The sequence below is a fragment of the Choloepus didactylus genome, assembly GCF_015220235.1.
Source record: "Choloepus didactylus isolate mChoDid1 chromosome 11 unlocalized genomic scaffold, mChoDid1.pri SUPER_11_unloc1, whole genome shotgun sequence".
In the NCBI taxonomy this organism is placed as follows: Eukaryota; Metazoa; Chordata; class Mammalia; order Pilosa; family Megalonychidae; genus Choloepus; species Choloepus didactylus.
Genome location: NW_023637577.1, coordinates 2271102 through 2288835, shown reverse-complemented (window position 1 = coordinate 2288835; position 17734 = coordinate 2271102). Strand labels below are relative to the sequence as shown.

Sequence of the window (17734 nt, the reverse complement as noted above, 5' to 3'; positions counted from 1 at the left end):
TCATCAATACACTATGATTAAATGAAGCTTCTCATATGCAGGTTGCAAAACCGCTCCAGGCAAGGGCCGGGGAGAGGCTTAATTTATGTCACGTGGAGATTAGCTTGCTTCTGAGAGGGGTTCCGCTGTCGACTCGATTTCTGCACATTCCCAGACCTCAGGAGATTGCCTGCTGGTTGCTCTCCGGAAAATCAGGATCCGCTCTGGCAAAAGGGTCCAAGAATGGAAGAGGTCTCAGCTTGGTTTTCATCGGTTAGAATCATGGAATGCCACCACTAGGAGGGAGTCTTTGAGATTATTTGGTGATGAGGAGTTCTTATTTGACCAGGAGTCATTGTGTGTGTAGCTAGTCTGTTGAAGTTGTGTTTGCGGTAGGAAGGGAGGGAGGGACGGAGACGAGATGGAGAAAGGGAGGGAGGGAGGAATGAAGGAAGGAGGGAGGGGGGTAAGAAGAAGAAAGGAAGGGGAAAGGATGGAAGGAAAGAAGGAAATGGGGGAGAAGAGAAAGAAGGAAGGGAGAGGAAGGAAGAAAAGAAGGGAGGGAGAGAGATAAAATGAAGCTTCCCACATCCTTCGCTTTCCTTCCTTCCTTCCTTCCCCCCACCCCCTCCTTCCCCCCTCTCTCCCCCTGAATGCCTCCAATAACAACATAATGGAATAAACCGTGGCCAGCGGTCCCAGGACTGTTGCACGATCATTAGAAAAAGTGAGCTGTATCCCGGCTGATCTGGCTGGGGTGCCCCAGTGTGCTGCTAACTAAGAAAAAGGAGATTCAGAAATGAATTCCAGTCAGAGGTGAGGGAAGGGGTTTAGCAAACTAGCATTCACGCGCCAAATCTGGCCCTCTGCCTAGTTTTTGTACAGCCCATGAGCTAAGAATAGTGTCTACATTTTTAAATGGTTGGTGGGGGAGAGAATCAAAAGGAGAATCGTATTTTATGACCTATGATAATTACACGAGATTCAAATTAATAAAGCCGTTGGCACACAGCCACACCCATTCATTTGAGTATTGTCTGTGTCTGCTTTCAGGCTACTTCAGCCCAGTTGAACGGCTGCAGGGGTGACCATTTCTGCAAAGCAGAAAACATTGACTCTATGACCCTGTTCTGACAAAGTCGTCAAAGTCTGCTGACCCCTGGTTTAGAGTAGGATGATGTTTTGTGAATTGACAGGGCCAGATATTGCTTTAAGTTTTTTTACAAGAACAAATTCATTATGTTTATTTATCCATTCAATTGTTTTATCATTTATTTGTCAAATGCATACCTACCTGCTGAGCCAAGCCGTGGAAACCAGCAGTGAACAAGCAGACACGGCTCTGGTTCTCATGGAGCTTGGACTCTGTGTCTACATTTTTCTTTTTTGGGCATAACCATTCCTAGCCCCTCCAAATGTTGTACATGAGATGCAATGTCCAAGCCCTTTGCATCCAACCTGCCTTCCTTTGTCATATCTCCCAATTGCCTCAGTCCCTCCTAAGGTACCCAGAGTGGCCCCAGGACCTCTGGATGTCCTGCAAGGAGGCACCAGGTCAAAGTCTAGAAAGACTACTCTTGAATTGCTCTTGGTCAGGTTTCAAGGGCTCAACGTCCGACCTTTGCATTTTCAGCTCCAGCTCTCCAGCGGCCCCAGAGGGGGAGTCAAGCTGTCCATTGATGGGAGCAGGTGCCAGCTAAGAACAAGGATACAGCCATGTCTCCATATGACTCTTCCCGCATAAAACCGAAGCCACCTTCAGACGCATGTCCCAGCCCCTCCATGTCTATGCAAACCATGGAGAGTGAAGACCCACCCCAGGCCCTGGGGGAAGCTGGCTCTTCATGGGGCAGGCTGAGGACTGGAGTTTGAACCAGAAACCTGGCTTCTTTCTTTAGGGTCTGTTGAGAACCTGGAGCCCAGTGGTCTGCAAAATTGGCCCTTGGCTGTGGTCAAGGGAAGAAGCACTGTAGGGTTCCAAGATGGTGTCCAATGACACAGCCTCTTCCCTTTGCCTAAACTCCTCCGTTCTCAAGGTCACTGTCAGCATGACCTTGGCCGCCCTCATCCTCATCACTATCGCTGGCAACGTGGTGGTTTGCCTGGCCGTGGGCTTGAACCGCCGGCTCCGCAGTCTCACCAACTGCTTCATCGTGTCCCTGGCCATCACCGACCTGCTCCTTGGCCTCCTGGTGCTCCCCTTCTCCGCCATCTACCAGCTCTCCTGCACGTGGAGCTTCGGCAGCATCTTCTGCAATATCTACACCAGCCTGGATGTGATGCTCTGTACCGCCTCCATCCTCAACCTCTTCATGATCAGCCTGGACAGGTACTGTGCGGTCACAGACCCCCTGCGCTACCCTGTGCTGGTCACCCCCATGCGGGTTGCTATCTCCCTGGTCTTGATTTGGGTCATCTCCATCACCCTGTCCTTTTTGTCTATCCATCTGGGGTGGAACAGCAGGAACGAGACCAACTGGGACAATCACCCCACCCTAAAGTGCAAAGTCCAGGTCAATGAAGCCTACGGCCTGGTGGATGGACTGGTCACCTTCTACCTGCCCCTGCTGATCATGTGTGTCACCTACTACCGTATCTTCAAGATCGCCCGTGACCAGGCCAAGAGGATCAATCACATCGGCTCCTGGAAGGCCGTCACCATCAAGGAGCACAAGGCCACAGTGACGCTGGCCGCGGTGATGGGCGCCTTCATCGTCTGCTGGTTCCCCTACTTCACCGTGTTTGTTTACCGTGGCCTGAGAGGGGACGACGTCATCAACGAGGTCTTCGAAGCCGTGGTCCTGTGGCTGGGCTATGCCAACTCGGCCTTGAACCCCATCCTGTACGCTGCACTGAACAGGGACTTCCGGACTGCCTACCAGCAGCTCTTCTGCTGCGGATCTGTTGGCTGCGACGCCCAGGAGACTTCTCTTGGTTGCTCCCACTCTCAGCTGTCCAGGAGCCAAAGCAGAGATGCCAGGAAACCAGAAGAGAAGCCCCTGAGGCTAAAGGTGCGGAGTGGGACAGAAGTCACCACCCTGCAGGGGGCCACAGACAGGTAATGACCCTAGAAGTCTGCGTGGGCGGTCCCAGGATGGGAGGTGGGGTGGGGGCTGTTTTCCCATGTTGCTGGTTTCTGTGTTACTGATTTCCATGCTGGGAGTTCTTCAGGAGCAGTTTGCAAACATCACCTCCTTTATACTCATAACAGCCCCCGGGATAGAACTTTTGACCTGTGTTTAAAAAGGAGCACATTAAATCTCAGAATGCTTTAGTAACTTGGCCAAGGTCACATAGAGGGGACCAGGAGGAAGTCTCCTGATTCCAGGACTTCTGGGCCTTTTTTTTTTTTTTTTCTAGCTAGTCATCCTTACAATCAGCAGTCCTGAGTTGGAGCCCTGCTCGGCCATAGCGTTCACCAAAACCCTCCGGGACAGCCCTCAACTAGCCATCTCCTAATTCTTGTGGGGACTAAATGAGAGACCCAGTTGGGTTCGGCATTTATTGAGCACCTACTAGGCATCAGCTCTTCCCTTGAGGGAGGGCAAGTCCTGTGGGAACCACCAGGGCAGCCTCAGGCAGGGCCTTGAATTGCCAGGCTAAGAATTTGGGCATTATATCATAGATCTTAGGGAAACAGTAAAGGCCTATAAGCAAGAGTGGGGTAACATAGGCAGGTTTGGGCTTTGGAAGGAGGGCTCTGGTTGGGACCAGAAGGGTGAGACTGCAGCCCCTAGTGAGGGGGCTGCGGAACTAGTCCATTAGCAAGGAGAAAGAAGAGAGCAAGATCTAGAAGGCACTAAAAAATAATAATAAAAATAGAAGAGTGGGAAGACCTATTGGATGTGCAGGGTACAGGAGATACAAGAGAAGAGGAAGCTCCAGGATTCCATCTCCAAGAGGTGTCCAGGCTGAAAAGATAAGCAGGACCAAAATGAGATTAAATCAAGTCACTGGTGACAAAGCCAATGCAGGGTTCTAAGGAAAGTGTAAAGATGTCTGGGAAACCACACTGCATATTTGAGTTAAGTTTAGGAAACTGACTCTGTTAAAAAACAGTTGTACCTGTCTGAGCCCAAGATGTTGAGAGGAATAAGTTGAAGAATGCGCATAGAACACCGGGCACATGGAAGTTGCTCAATAAATGTTACTTTCCTTTCTCTTCCCGCAGACAATACCTTCACCCCACAGAATGCTGGTCTGTGGGACTGATTCCTTCCATCCTTCCATCCATCCATTCATCGGTCCATCCCTCCATCTATTCATCTGTCTGTTCATCCATCCATCCATCCACCCATCACCCCATCCATCTACCTACCCACCTCACCCACCCATCCTTCCATCCATATGTCGATCCATCCATCCATCCATCCATCCATCCATTTATTCATCCATTCATTCACCAAGCATTGATCAAATGTCCATACATGCCAAGAACCATGCTGAGCAACCGGGATGTAGAAACGGCATTTTGTATGTGTGTTTATGATGATGAACAGTTATGGAAAGCCAGCTGCCTAGCCTTGGTCTCAGCCTTGCCCTCACTCATTCTGTGGCTTGAGTAGGTCCCTGCCCCTCTCTGGGCCTCAGTTTCCTCATCTCACAGAGTGTCAGGTCTATCCTCAAGCGGTCTCTGCTGCTCACCCCCCAGAGCCAAAAAACTTGGACATACCCACAGATGGGCTCCCTCTGGCTCTGGGTTCTGGTCTCTGTGGAGTGTGGCGGGTGCAAAACTGCCCCACTGCCCCACTGAGACCCATGTCCCCTTCTGGCTCTTATAGCTGCCACCCCCACCGCACTACAGGGGTGTCAAGTGTCCCTCCTTACCTCCATAGACTTGGGTCCTGGCTACTCTTCCCTTCCATACTCTCCCTCTGGAATAAGCCTTTTGCTTCTGCACCTGCACTGCTGCCTCAGCCTCCCTCACAGCCTCCAGCTCTAGACGCTCCCTCTCAGAACCATCCTCCAGGCTGCCCAAAGGTGACTTTCCAAAATGCAGCTCAGGAGACTTCTGCTTCCATTCATGACAGATAAATCGCCCATCCACCCATGTCCCTCCACACTCCCCCCTTCAGGAAACAGTCTCGAGTGTCCAGCTAATTTAGTTCAGTAAGTATAAAAAGAGAAAACCATGGGGCACGACTGAGTACAAGAAAGTGTTTGTCAGACTTCAGTTTAGTTATGTGTGTTGCTTACCGAGCTGTGGCTTTGTACAGCTCTTAACCTGGTTTACCCCTGGATTAATAAGTGGCCTGTGAACCCCAGGCCTTCGGGAAACTCCTTCATTCAGTAAGCACTTAGCCACAAGAAACAACTGCGATCACAGTAGCTGGCATTCACGGAGTACCTATTATCTGCCGGTTTCACATGTTTGACCTCATTTATATGTAGGAATCATTCTGCGAGGCATGTGTCAGAGACTGAGTGCAGAGCTCCCACCATGCACAGCTGCTCTCACCACCTGTCCACAGGATGGTTCTGTGCAGCAAGTGCACAGATCTCAACCCAGAAGAGGCCTGTGCATGGCTCAGGGAGCCAAGCCCAGAAAGCAGACCTCTGAGCTGAGCCCCAAATGCAGGCTGGAAAGGCTCGTCTGCCAAGGGCGCTGCTGAGGGCCCTGGAGATGCACGGCCTCGTTTCATTCTCAGCCCAACCCTGTGCAGTGGGTACTCTTTTAACCCTCACTTTGCAGATGGGGAAACTGAGGCTGGGAGAAGTTAAGGAAATTGCCCCTGGTGACACAAGCTAGTGAAAAAGCAACAATACTATGGTGGGGTGGGGGAAGGGGGAAGGACCCATCATCTCTTCAGGTCCTCATGGAGACCCTGGATGGGGGGCAGTGACGAAATGAAGGTTTGCCCAGGCCACACTTCGAGGCAGCCCCGGAGCAGTGCTCTTCTCATCCATTGCTGCAGTGCAACTTGGCAGCTGAGAATGAGGGGAAGCCAATGGGATGTCTTCACACCATGGCTGTGGGTACGGGGGCTACAGGAGCCAAGAGAAAGCCAGAGGATCACTTCCCACTGAGACTGCCAGGGCCACTGGGCTACCGCGTGGGTGTCACAACAAGGTTGTCTCCAGCCGTCCAGCTGACCAATAGCATTTCCTTGCTCCTCTCTGTCTGGGGACAAGAACCAGTGCTGGCCCAGTGTCCTGATCACCACCAAGGGAGGCGGGGGGGAACACAGTCAGCCAAGGGATACCCCAGGAGAGAGAGAGGCCCAGCTGGCCAAGCCTCCCTTCCCTGCAGCCAACCAGGGACCACATTCTCAGAATCTGTCCCCTCAGTGAGACTCTGGCTGCCTCTTCCTTGACCCCTCCTGCTCCACTTTCATTCAGCAACCTCGCCATCTCTCCTCCGCGCAGTCCTACCGCTTTGATCTCCAGTGCGTTTTCTAAAGCCTGACTCTCACCCAGTCGCCTCCACTGCTTCCTATCCTACCTGCTGACCACAGCCCCAGCCCCTTAGCCTGGCACAAAAGGGCCTGCGTGAGTTGATTCCTGGCCACGCTCTGCCCCAGCCAAAATCAACCATGTGCATTTCATTCATTCAACAGCATTGACCCTGCACTGCTTGGGGTGGAGCAGTGAGCCAGACTGAGGCCACCATCTCCTAGGAATTATATGCTGGGACCGAGATTCTCAGAATGTTCCCCAGACCAGCAGCGTGCTTCCAGAAAGAAAGTGGCCGACTTAAGGCTGCACGGGCTCGCGTGTGACAGAGCCAGGATTCAAGCCCGAGCCTGTCTGACTCCAAAACCAAAACCACGATGCTGCCTGGACTTGTTTGCCCTCTGTTTGGCCATCATCTCACGGTTAGTCTCACAGATACCAGGTGGGGAAATTGAGGTCCAGAGAGGCAAGTGACCTGTCTGAGAAACCCAGCAAGCTAGGGAAGGGCTGGGGTAAAACTCCCTTCCCCTGCACCCCACCCAGGGCTCTTTGGAGTCTTTTCCCGCCCATTCATTTGCTCCTGTACTCTCCCGAGGTGGGGAGATAACATTCCTAAATCCCTGGTATATCAGCAGTCTATTTTAGGGAGTGGCACTTCCTCCTTCCTCCCAGAGCCCCTGGGCCTGGTAACCATACTCCCAGGCGCCTGGAGGTCAGAGTCCCAAGGAGCACTGGAAAGACTCGGAAAGAAGAGGTGCAAATGGGAAGAAGAGGTACAAATGGAGCCTCGGGACGGGCTGGGAGCCTCCAGGACCCATGGCTCACAGTCTGTTCTCTTGGAATAAAATCCTTATCAAGGCCTCCAGAGGCCCTGTATGGACCCTGGCTCCTGCCACTGCCCCAGCCCCCTCTCCCACCCTCCCCAACCCCCTGAGCCACGGGATGTCCCAACCCCATCAGCCCTTTCCTCAGCCCACGACCCTCTTCTTATCCCTCTCTGCCTGCCTCACTTCTCTTCACTCCCATTTTCCCTTCCCAGCCCTTTTCCTGACCTTCTCTCTGGATTGCCTCCCTAGCACTTAAACCATCTTGTCATGATATGATCTGTTCATTTAACGTCAGCTCCTCCTCCACAATGTCTGTTCACTGCTGTGTCCACAGTGCCTGGCTAGTACAGGCCCAATACTATTTGTCAAATGAATGAATGAATGAATGAAGGGGTGCATGTCTCCTTCTAGGTCCCCAAGGGCCCTGAGAAGTGAGCAATACCAACCTAATTTTAGAGACAAGGAAAGAGCATCTCAAAGAGGGGAAGTTCCAGGAGCCTAGAGGGAGCCCAGAAAATCATTTCCCCTTTCTAGCTTGGCCATCCCAGTGCCCTTTACTCCAAATAGTGGCCTCGGGGGCAGGAATTGCAGCAGAGCCCAGTGCCAGCTCTGTCTGAGTCAGAGTCTTGGAGCGGGAAAGAGGCCCTGAGTGATAACCCAGCTCCTCCCCCTTGGCTACATCACAGACGAGCCCAGAAAGCGAAGCAACTTGTGCAAGGGAGTTGGGATTAGAATCCAGAGTTCTCAACAGCCTGGACCATGTCTGCCGCCTCACCACAGGATGGGGGGGCTCCAGGTCTGGCTCACCCTGTATCTCTCCCCCACCCCCTAACTGCCAAGTCCTTCCAGGAAGCTGTGACCTCAGCAGGAGTGAAAGAACCTGTTTCTGGTGCACACTTACGTTTCTAAGTGTGCAACTGGCCCTTCTGGAGAAGGAACTGCTGCTTGGAAGTGAAATTTTGGAGAACTCAACCCTTGAGGTGCCCAATCCTGGTTACATCTGTCGTTTAGGGTTCTAGATGGGTCTGACTTTTTCTGCACAGTTGTGTCAGCATTTCCCGACAGCCTTTATGAGGGACATCTGCTAAGCCCCACAGGGCAGCCCGTCCCCCTAAAAGCAACCCCCATGCTACTCCCACCGCTGGCTGCCTTGTGTGTGCATTTTCCATGTTGGCCCTCTTGAGTAGGGGCTGCCTGTGGCTTCTCGAGGCTTTTGGACCAAGAGTTGAGGTTAGGTAGCCGGGTCTGAGTCCCTAACTGATTGGGGTTAAGCCGGTCACTGACTCCCTGAGCTTCAGTCTCCTTACTTACAAAACGGTGATAATTATTAGACTGACTTTGCAGAGGTATCGCCAGAATAAAATGAAATAGAAGCCCCAGGCTCTCAGCATGTGACAAGTTGACTTTATTCAACAAATGGGAGTTTTCTTTCTTCGTTTTCCATCTCTCTCTGTGTCCTCTCCTTTTGTCTCTTTTCTTTCATTTTCCTTCTTCGGTGTAACATCTTTATTGAGGTATACCGTATGTATAGTTCACCCATTAAACGTGTACTGTTCAGTGGCTTTTAGTATAGTCACAGAATTGGGCAACCGTCACCACAATCAATTTTAGAACATTTTCATCACCCCCAAAAAGAAACCCCTGAACCTTTTGGCCATCATCACACCCCTACCCACCTCCCCAATCCCTCATCTCTCCCAGCTCCAGGCAACCACTAATCTACTTTCTGTCTCTGTAGATTTGCCCGGTCTGGACATTTCATTTAATACATGGTCTTTTGTACCTGGCTTCTTTCACGTAGCATAATGTTTGCAAGGTTCTATCTTTCTTTTTGGCCTTTTCTTCCATTCCTTTTTTATGTTCTCTTTCTTCTTCTTTCCTCCCCTTCCTTCCACCTGAGGCTCCGTTGCTCCTTCACCAAGTGCTTGGACTCCGTGGCAGCTCTTGGACAGGTTCAGACCGTGGGTGGAGAACCCTGAGACTCAGGCTGTCCCAGTGGCCTGACTTCTGCCCGCCCGCCCGAATGGACACAGAATATCCACACTCAGGCACTTCTGTGCAGCAACTTAGCACAGCAGAAGGGTGACCCCGAGGAGCTGATCCTTTCCATCTTCCATCTCTTCAGAGGAAGTCAGGTGAAGGAGAGCAGAGGGACAGGAAGTGGGAAACCCATCACAGCGTCAAAAGTTGGAGGGAATAAACCGTGCCCCGCCCCTTTCCACCCCAGGAGTCATTCGAAAGGTCCAGAATTTCTCATTTATTTATGTCTGGTGGTTGTGTCTTTGAGGCCAGCTGGAAGCCCCCGCTGGGTGATTTTCCTTCTTCCCTCAGGCCATGCTGCTGCCTCTTGCCCTTTCCTTGGTCTGCACCTTCTGGTTCCATCTGACCCAGGTCCTGCTGGGGCAGGATGAGGTGCCGCCTTCCAAGGGGCTATGACAGGGAGGGAAGGGGAGCTGTACCCTCAGTTCCACTGCTTGGACCTTTTCACCTGTAAGAAAAAGGTGCATATCTAGACGAGTGAATCAGGAAAATGCCCTTCTTCCAGGGACCCAGCCCCAGGACACATTGCAAGTCCCAGGGCAAGCAGAGGGAGGCTGGGACCCCCCCCCCCCAACCGCGTCACCCTCTGTGCCTGGTTCCCTTGTTCAGGAACCATATGGGGAGGCCCTGCCTGCCATGGGAGATGGCATGGTGTAGGGCAGAGTTCAGCAAACATTTTCTGCCAAAGACCATACAGTAAATATCTGAGGCTTTGCAGACATGCAGTCTAACTCTGCCATTAGACTGCAAAAGCAGCTGTACAGCAGATGTAAATGAATGGAGGGGACTGTGTTCTAATAAAACTTTAGTTATGGACACTGGAATTTGAATTTCCTATCATTTTCACCAGTCACAAAATGTTATTCTTTTTAGTTTTTCTTTTTCTGCCCATTTCAACAAAAATGGGCCATCCCCTGGTGGAAAGGAAAGAAATGGGTTCCAGTTGCAGCCACCGCACTTGCAGCTCTGTGACCTTGGGCAGGTGGCTTGCCCTCTCTGAGGCTTGGCTTGCTCATCTGCGAAATGGGGATAAAAACACCTCCTCATGAGGGTTGTGATGAGGTTTAGCAACAGTTTACAGAGTTAGCATTTAGCAAGTGGTAGCTTTTATTTTTTCCCCAACCCCTCTGCAATGGTCAGGACAGGCTCTGTGGATTCGTGCTTCAGCTGTGTCACTGAATGGCTCGGGGCAGGCTCTGAGTCCCTCACCTGCAAATGGGAAGCTTGGCTCAGTCTCCAGGGACCATTCCTATACAAACATGAATGCTTAACAAGGGAGAGAAATTATGCCAAACACCCAACTGTGTTTGTGTCAAGAATCTTCTGGCAAGGGCAGCAAGGAATGTGTTTTCCATAATAATGAATCGCTTCGACTTGTGGAGGCAAATTCGGTAAAATGTGTACTTGTCACGCCTCGAAGCTGCCAGTGCAGGAGCCAGGGGCAGATGGGGCCGGGGGCAGGCAGGGCCAAGGAAGTTCTGATGACAGAGCTCCCACCTGGCAGGCCAGGGAACTGGGTTTCTCCACTGCTTCTGTCACTGAAGCTGTGTGACCTCGAGGAGATCCTGTCCCTCTCTAAGCCCCAATTTCCTCATCTGTAAAAGGGAGGGAAGACTTCTGGCAGCTGTCACTGCCACTGAAGAAACAGAAATGAGCCCCAGGGCTTTCTGCTTTGGGGTGAATCTGGTGCTTATTAAACCCACAGCATCAGGGAGCAGGGATGGGGTGTGCCCGAAACTTACTGGGCGTGCAGCCCTGCAGTCATTGCGGGTTATATGCAGCCCCTGAGGCTCTTTTGGGGTGGAGGAGATGGGAAAGAGGCCATTGAGCCAACTGCCAGAAAGTTGGCAGATGGTGCCGATAGAAAACCATTGATGGCGTCTGCTTTTCCTGTATCTGATGAGTGCAGGAAAGTTGCATGACGTAGGATGGGCTATCACAAGTTGGTCATCCAGGGATAGACCCTCCAGAGTGGGTGGCAGGGCAATCCCCGATGCCCAGGGGACTCAAGGAACTTGCCCTTCCCAAACTAACTCAAGGGACACAGAATGATTACAAAGAGTTAATTAGTATTGAAACAGAACGTGAAACTGAAAGTCAAAAAGAAACCCCATCTCTTGTTGCCACTTTACCCAATCCCGGTAGTCGCAGCTCTGAATTTCGTGTTACTTCCTAAGCAGCCTGTGTCCCTCATTTTCAGTGGCTGCTAGCTAGCTTCCATTTCTTCATGCATTCAATCATCACTCACCAAGCACACTGTCCAAAAAAGGTGTGGGGCTTAGTGGAGAAGCAGGACGAGCAGGGCAACCGGTACAAACGTGTTGGAAGGGTGCTCAGAAAGAGGTGATCCAGAGGGGGCTGCGGGGCCAAGAGGGCCCCAGCCTCAGCCTGGGAGACCAGGGGAAGCCTCCTCAAGGGGCTGATGTCTCCACTGAATCTCAAAGGACAAGTAGGAGTTTTCCGAGCTAAGAGCAGAGGTTTGGCCGTGTCATTCTAGGCAAAGGAACAGCATGTGCAAAGGCCCTGGGGAAGGGACCCTCAAGGAAGCTCTTTAGTGTCCCTGTCTGCTGAGAGCCCTGAAGGTAGACGTCCCTGGTTTGCTGACCAAGGGACCTTGGGCAAATTACTTCTCCTCTCTTAAAACTCTGTGTCCTCAGCTGAAAAGTGGGGCTGATGATTACAGCAAATCCCTCCAAGGTTGGGGAAGGGATCAGCTGGGTTATTGCAGGTGCTGGGGGTGGGTGCGTGTGTGTGTGTTTAGAGTGCAGACTTGAGTATGCCTAGATGTGAGACTTCTTTGTTTCCCTTCTGCTCAGGTAGCTCCCAGGCCACCGAGTCACAGATGGTGGAAGGACTTAAATTTGCCATGTCAGGGCAGCTCAGTCATTTCCAGCATTGAACTGTGCAGCCACCACCATCTTAGTCCAAGCCATCATCATCCGTTGCCTGGACTTTCATGACTTTGGAAGTTGAGCCCAGTTAATTCAAGATTCTGTCTACACCCCCCGCCTTCCCATGTCTCCAGGATAATCTAAGTCCCCTGAGGTTGTCTGGCCCTTTCTCCCTCCCTGGGAGTGCTCTAGGTCTGTCGTGTCAGCTTCTCTATCTGTGGCATCTCTGAAGATGTCTGGGCTCAGGGACACACTGACACACTTGGCCTGCTCCTGGGATCTCCCTGGCACTGCTGAGATATAGCCACATCCTCAGTGGGCCTCAACCTCTGCTGCGGTCCCCTGGCCCCCATGGGACATATCCAGCAGATGCATCCATTTCTGGGGCTCCCTCTAGATCCATGGGGATTTTAGGGATCACCTGCATACCCTATGGGGACAGAGAAATTAGGGTACAGGAGCTACAGGAGGCCTCTTCACTGCCATTTCTCCTGCAGGCTTCCTGGGGTTCCCAACAGGAAGTAGGGCACAAGCCCCTGCGCTTTCAGCCCCCACAAACTCCTCTTGCAGTCACCCCACCTCACCTCCAATCAGGGTTTTAACCCCAAAGGAAGGGGCAGGGGCCAGGCCCATGCTAACATCTACTCTCAGCTTCCTGTCCCAGGCCCCAAGTGTTTCCCACCTCCTCCTAGGTGGTGGGAAACTTCTCTTACAGGCTCTTGAAAACCAAATGCATGTTGAGTCTCTAACCACCGCTTTTGTTAGGGGCTTAAAAAATGGTCTATGGCCTCCCCTGCAGCTGCAGCCTGAGAGGCAGAGGACAGCGATGGTGAGGCTTCTGAGCAAGGGGGGGAGCAATGGCAAACCCTCAATATCTCAAAATAGCATCCCACTCCACCTGAGAAGCTCCCACATGCCACCTGGCACAGTAACCCACATTCAGTGACTACCCCAGTAATAATAACTAGTAACCACTACTTCTCTGACCTTGGTTGAGCCTGCTGGATTGAGTCAGACTGCCTGGGTTCAATTCCCTGCTCTGCCATCTACTAGCTAGTCAACCTTGGGCATGTTACTTAACCTCTCTTTGCCTTTCTTAGTTGCTTCATCTGTAAAATGGGGATATTACCAGTATCCACTTTTTGAAGCCTTTTGAGGCTGTTGTAAGGATTAAAGCAGAGAATGAATATGAAGCCCCTAGAATAGTGTCTGACACTTACTGAGACCTCATACATGCAGGCTCATGGCAGTTTGCTAGTGTGGGAGTTGGGGGGCCTGGAGGAGCCCCACAATTGACTGAAATGTTTTCCTATTTTTGTACCCTGCCATTGTTCTCCCCCCTCCCTTTTTTTTAAACCACCATAAGCAATCTCGTGATGAACATCTTCATGCATAGAACATTTTGTTTCTTTAACATTATTTCCTTGGAAATTGAATTTCCGGAAACAGAATTACTGGCCAAAGAGGAGGGATATTTTAAGCCTTTTGTTACACTTTGCCTTCTGCTTTCTAGACGGGCCATATGAGCGTCCTTGCTTCAGGTCACCTCTGAGGGTGTCACATCCTTGAAGCCCTGTCAGCGGTGGGTGCTGGAAGTGACTGGGTGGCTGGCTAGAGGAGAGGGTGTTCACTGTAAAGAGAAGGGGTTGCTGGCATTTAAAGGATGGGCAGAGGGCTTGGAAAAGAAGGGAGAGAAGTGTTTGACGGGGGCTGTTTCTGTTTGCTAAAGCTGATGAAGTGCAATATACCAGAAGTGGGTTGCCTTTTACAATGGAGATTTATTAACTTATGAGTTTACTATTCTGAGGCTGTGAAAATGTCCAAATCAAGGCATCAACAGGCGATACCTGGACTCTGAAGACAGGCTGCTGGCATCCTCAGCTCCTCCATCACATGGGAAGGTGCATCTGCTGGTTTCTCCCTTCTCTCCCGGGTTTCGTTGCTTCCAGCTTCTGGCTTCTGTGGCTTCCTCTCTGAGCTTCTGTGTTTCTCTCTTTTAGCTTCTGTTTCTCTTTGCTTCTGTGTGTCCTTCTCTTGAAGCTTCTCTGGCTTTTTTTTTTTTTTTAATTCATTTTCTTGAGATATATTTACATACCACGCAGTCATACAAAACAAAGCGTACATTCAATTGTTCACAGTACCATTACATAGTTGTGCATTCATCACCAAAATCAATCCCTGACACCTTCATTACCACACACACAAAAATAACAAGAATAGTAATTAAAGTGAAGAAGAGCAATTAAAGTAAAAAAGAATACTGGGTGCCTTTGTTTGTTTGTTTGTTTCCTTCCCCTATTTTTCTACTCATCCATCCATAAACTAGACAAAGGGGAGTGTGGTCCATATGGCTTTCCCAATCACATTGTCACCCCTCCTAAGCTACATTCTTATACAATTGTCTTCGAGATTCATGGGTTCTGGGTTGTAGTTTGATAGTTTCAGGTATCCACCACCAGCTACTCCAATTCACTAGAACCTAAAAAGGGTTGTCTAAATTGTGCGTAAGAGTGCCCACCAGAGTGACCTCGTGGCTCCTTTTGGAATCTCTCAGCCACTGAAGCTTATTTCATTTCCTTTCACATCCCCCTTTTGGTCAAGAAGATGTTCTCCATCCCACGATGCCGGGTCTAGATTCCTCCCCGGGAGTCATATTCCACGTTGCCAGGGAGATTCACTCCCCTGGGTGTCTGATCCCACGTAGTGGGGAGGGCAGTGATTTCACCTGCCAAGTTGGCTTAGCTAGAGAGAGAGGGCCACAGCTGAGCAACAAAGAGGCATTTGGGAGGAGGCTCTTAGGCACAACTATAGGGAGGCCTAGTCTCATTCTCTGGCTTGTTTTACTCTCTGCTTCTCCATGGCTTTTAGCTTCTTTATCTTTTTTTCTGACAGTTTCTGTCTGTGTCTCTCTATTTTTCTTGTCTTATGAAGGATTCCAGTAAAAGGATTAGACCCACTCAGGGCATACATGAAATAACCTCATCAAAAGGTCCCACTCACAATAGGTCTACACCCACAGGTATAGCTTTAAGAGCCTGCTTTTCTGGGGGCACATACAGCTGCAAACGATCACAGAAGCCAAGGAGGAACCATCTCAGAGGGGGACCCCACCCCTCCTCCAAGGCCTGAGCCTTTCAGAAACTGGAGAGGAAATAAGAGCCTCAAACTGAAAAAACCTGCTTGGTGAAGCAGAGAGCTTATGCCCAGCATGTAGCATCCTACAGGTCTCAGTTGATTCCCAGCTCTGCCGTTCACTGCTGGGTGACCTTGGGGCAAATGGCAGGCCTCTCCAAGCTCAGTTTCCCCATCTATGAAATGAGTGTGACACTTTGCCTGCCTCTCAGGAATGGGATGTGATGAGCAATGGGAAATGACTTTGAGAACAGCCTCGTGCACTGCAGGTCCTTTTTTTGTAAGCACCTGCCAGAGGTTTGGCCATTTCTTTCCATCTTAAAAAGCTTGCCACAGTTTCAAGGAGAAGATTGGTCAAGCCAGCCAGTCCCAAATGGCCATAATTGGTGGGTTCGAGCAGCCGGGCAGGCTGAATGCAAGGCTGGGATTCAGGAGATGAGAGAGGCACTGATGCCTCCGGGACCCTCTAAGTGCTGCTCTGCCCGTTGTATGAGGAGGGCAGGGCAGGGGGCTCCCCAGCTTTGCAGATGGACAGATGAAGATTCTCATCAGGCTCCACCACTTATTTGCGGGGGGATCCTTGCACAAGACATTCTTTTGGCCTCAGTTTCCTCATCTGTTAGAGACAAGACTATGGATCTCTATATATGTTGTGAAAATTAAACAAACACTCTCAGCATTTTATTGTTCTTCAATCCTACTTCAGCAGCAGGAAGTGAATGGTGTGGAGGCCGGGGATGGGTTGAGAGGGAAGTAGGGCTCCCCATACCTTGACTTCTCCATCACGCAATGTGCCCAAGGTGCTGCAACATATATCCAGTGCTACCTACTGGCTGTATGACCTCGGGCAAGTTACCTAACCTCTCTGGGCCTTAGTTTGCTGCTCCATAAAATAGGAAGAATAATGGTATTCCCTCCCTCCCTGCCTGGGGTTGGTGTGAGGATGAACTGAACTGATGGAACGTGAGATGCTTTGGCTCTCATTTGATTGGGCTTTGGACCCAGCAGACTCGGCGCAGAGCCCTGGTCCTTACCCACCAGCTGTGTGACCTTGGTCAGGTCAGTTTACCCTTCTGGCAGGACTGCTGGGAGGGTCACAGGGCAAGCATACATGAAGTGTCCAATGTGAGTTAACCACATGTTGCACCTGAGGGCCTGAAAGAGGACTCCCATGGAAATTGCCCAGACCCACTCACCTGCAGCCCCGGTTCTCCCTGTGGTGGGTGAATATCCCTCCCCCATCCTCCCCTTGGACACTCGCCCAAGGGGTAGGTACAATCTCACTGACCCATGCCATCGTAAAGTCTCGGAGAAAGGCCAGCTCAGATCACAGGCGGAGGCCACTGTTCAGTCAGTTCCTGACACTTTCCTGCTCCAGAGCTTTCACTAGCTTTCCAGTGCCTGCCGGATCATATACAAACTCCTCAATCAACACCATCATATTCTGGCTACTGAATCCTTCTCTCCTCTCCTCTCCCAGTGCCTCCTCATGCTCCTCTTTCTCCAGCTGAACTAGATCATTCCCTGTCCTCAGAGCACAGACCACAGCTCAGGCTGTTCCCTTGGCCTGGAGCACGTTCCCCACTTTCCCAAGCACCCCTGTCCCATTTCCCCTCATTGCTGCAGGCCCCACTCAGAGGCTCCCTGCTCCCTGAGTCACCCTGATGCCTAAAGCCAGAGACGGCTTCTATGCCACATAATCACACTCACATCACACACACACACGATGCACATGTGTGTGCACACTCAGGCACCCCTGCACACACACTTTTGCTTGCATGCATGCTCACACTCATGGCCTTACACATGAATGCACTCACACAACCATGAACCCTCACCTGCACACACTCTATTGTGTACACGTGTGCCCAACCACTCACACTGGCTCACACAGAGACTCACATGCACACACATACACGTGCAGTTTGGGATTTTCCATGGCAGCGATGGACCTGTGTGTGTCATCATCTATAAGTTTTTTGAGGCTGGTGGCCTCCCCCATGGTATCTGATATGCGGTGATTGCTCCAGAATGTTCCATCCAATGCATTTAGTTGCTCTACAGGAAGCAGCTTGGTGTGGTGGGAAGGAATAAGCTTTGGAGTCCTACAGCTGTGGATTCGAGTACATGAGTGACCTGGAGCATCACTCACCCTCCTGCAGCCTTGATTTCCTGGTCTGTGAAACGGGGTCACCTGTACTTACCTTATGGATCCATTGTGAGGGTTAAGTAGGAAAAGGGGTGCAAGCATATGAGTGCTCAGTAGATGCTAGCCAGTCATTTATTCATTCACTAGTGCAATTCATGGATGCCTGGTCCGTGCTTCACCACGGGGAGCACCAGTGAAAACCAACCCCTCCTTTGACAAGCTCCTAGGTTGGTTCCAGTGTTTAAAGATGTGCACCCTGGGAGATCGCTAATGAAATCCCCTTTAGGGGCCTAAGGCCAACCCTCACTATACATTTCCCTTGT

General features: G+C 51.0%; 1 protein-coding gene across 4 annotated transcripts in view; it reads left to right on the top strand.

The window, feature by feature from the left end:
• HRH2 (histamine receptor H2) overlaps positions 1–17734 on the top strand; it is a 59759-nt gene that overhangs the window by 34125 nt on the left and 7900 nt on the right. For 2 of the 4 annotated variants that reach the window (XR_005214809.1, XR_005214808.1), the window contains exons 2-3: positions 1613–3037; positions 4151–6794. Coding sequence is in view for 1 of the 4 variants with exons in the window: in XM_037823032.1 (XP_037678960.1) it covers positions 1962–3037 (1076 nt within the window). In the remaining 3 variants the exon portion in view is untranslated. The remainder of the gene's footprint in view (positions 1–1612; positions 3038–4150; positions 6795–17734) is intronic. The other 2 variants (XR_005214810.1, XM_037823032.1) reach the window with 2 other exon arrangements.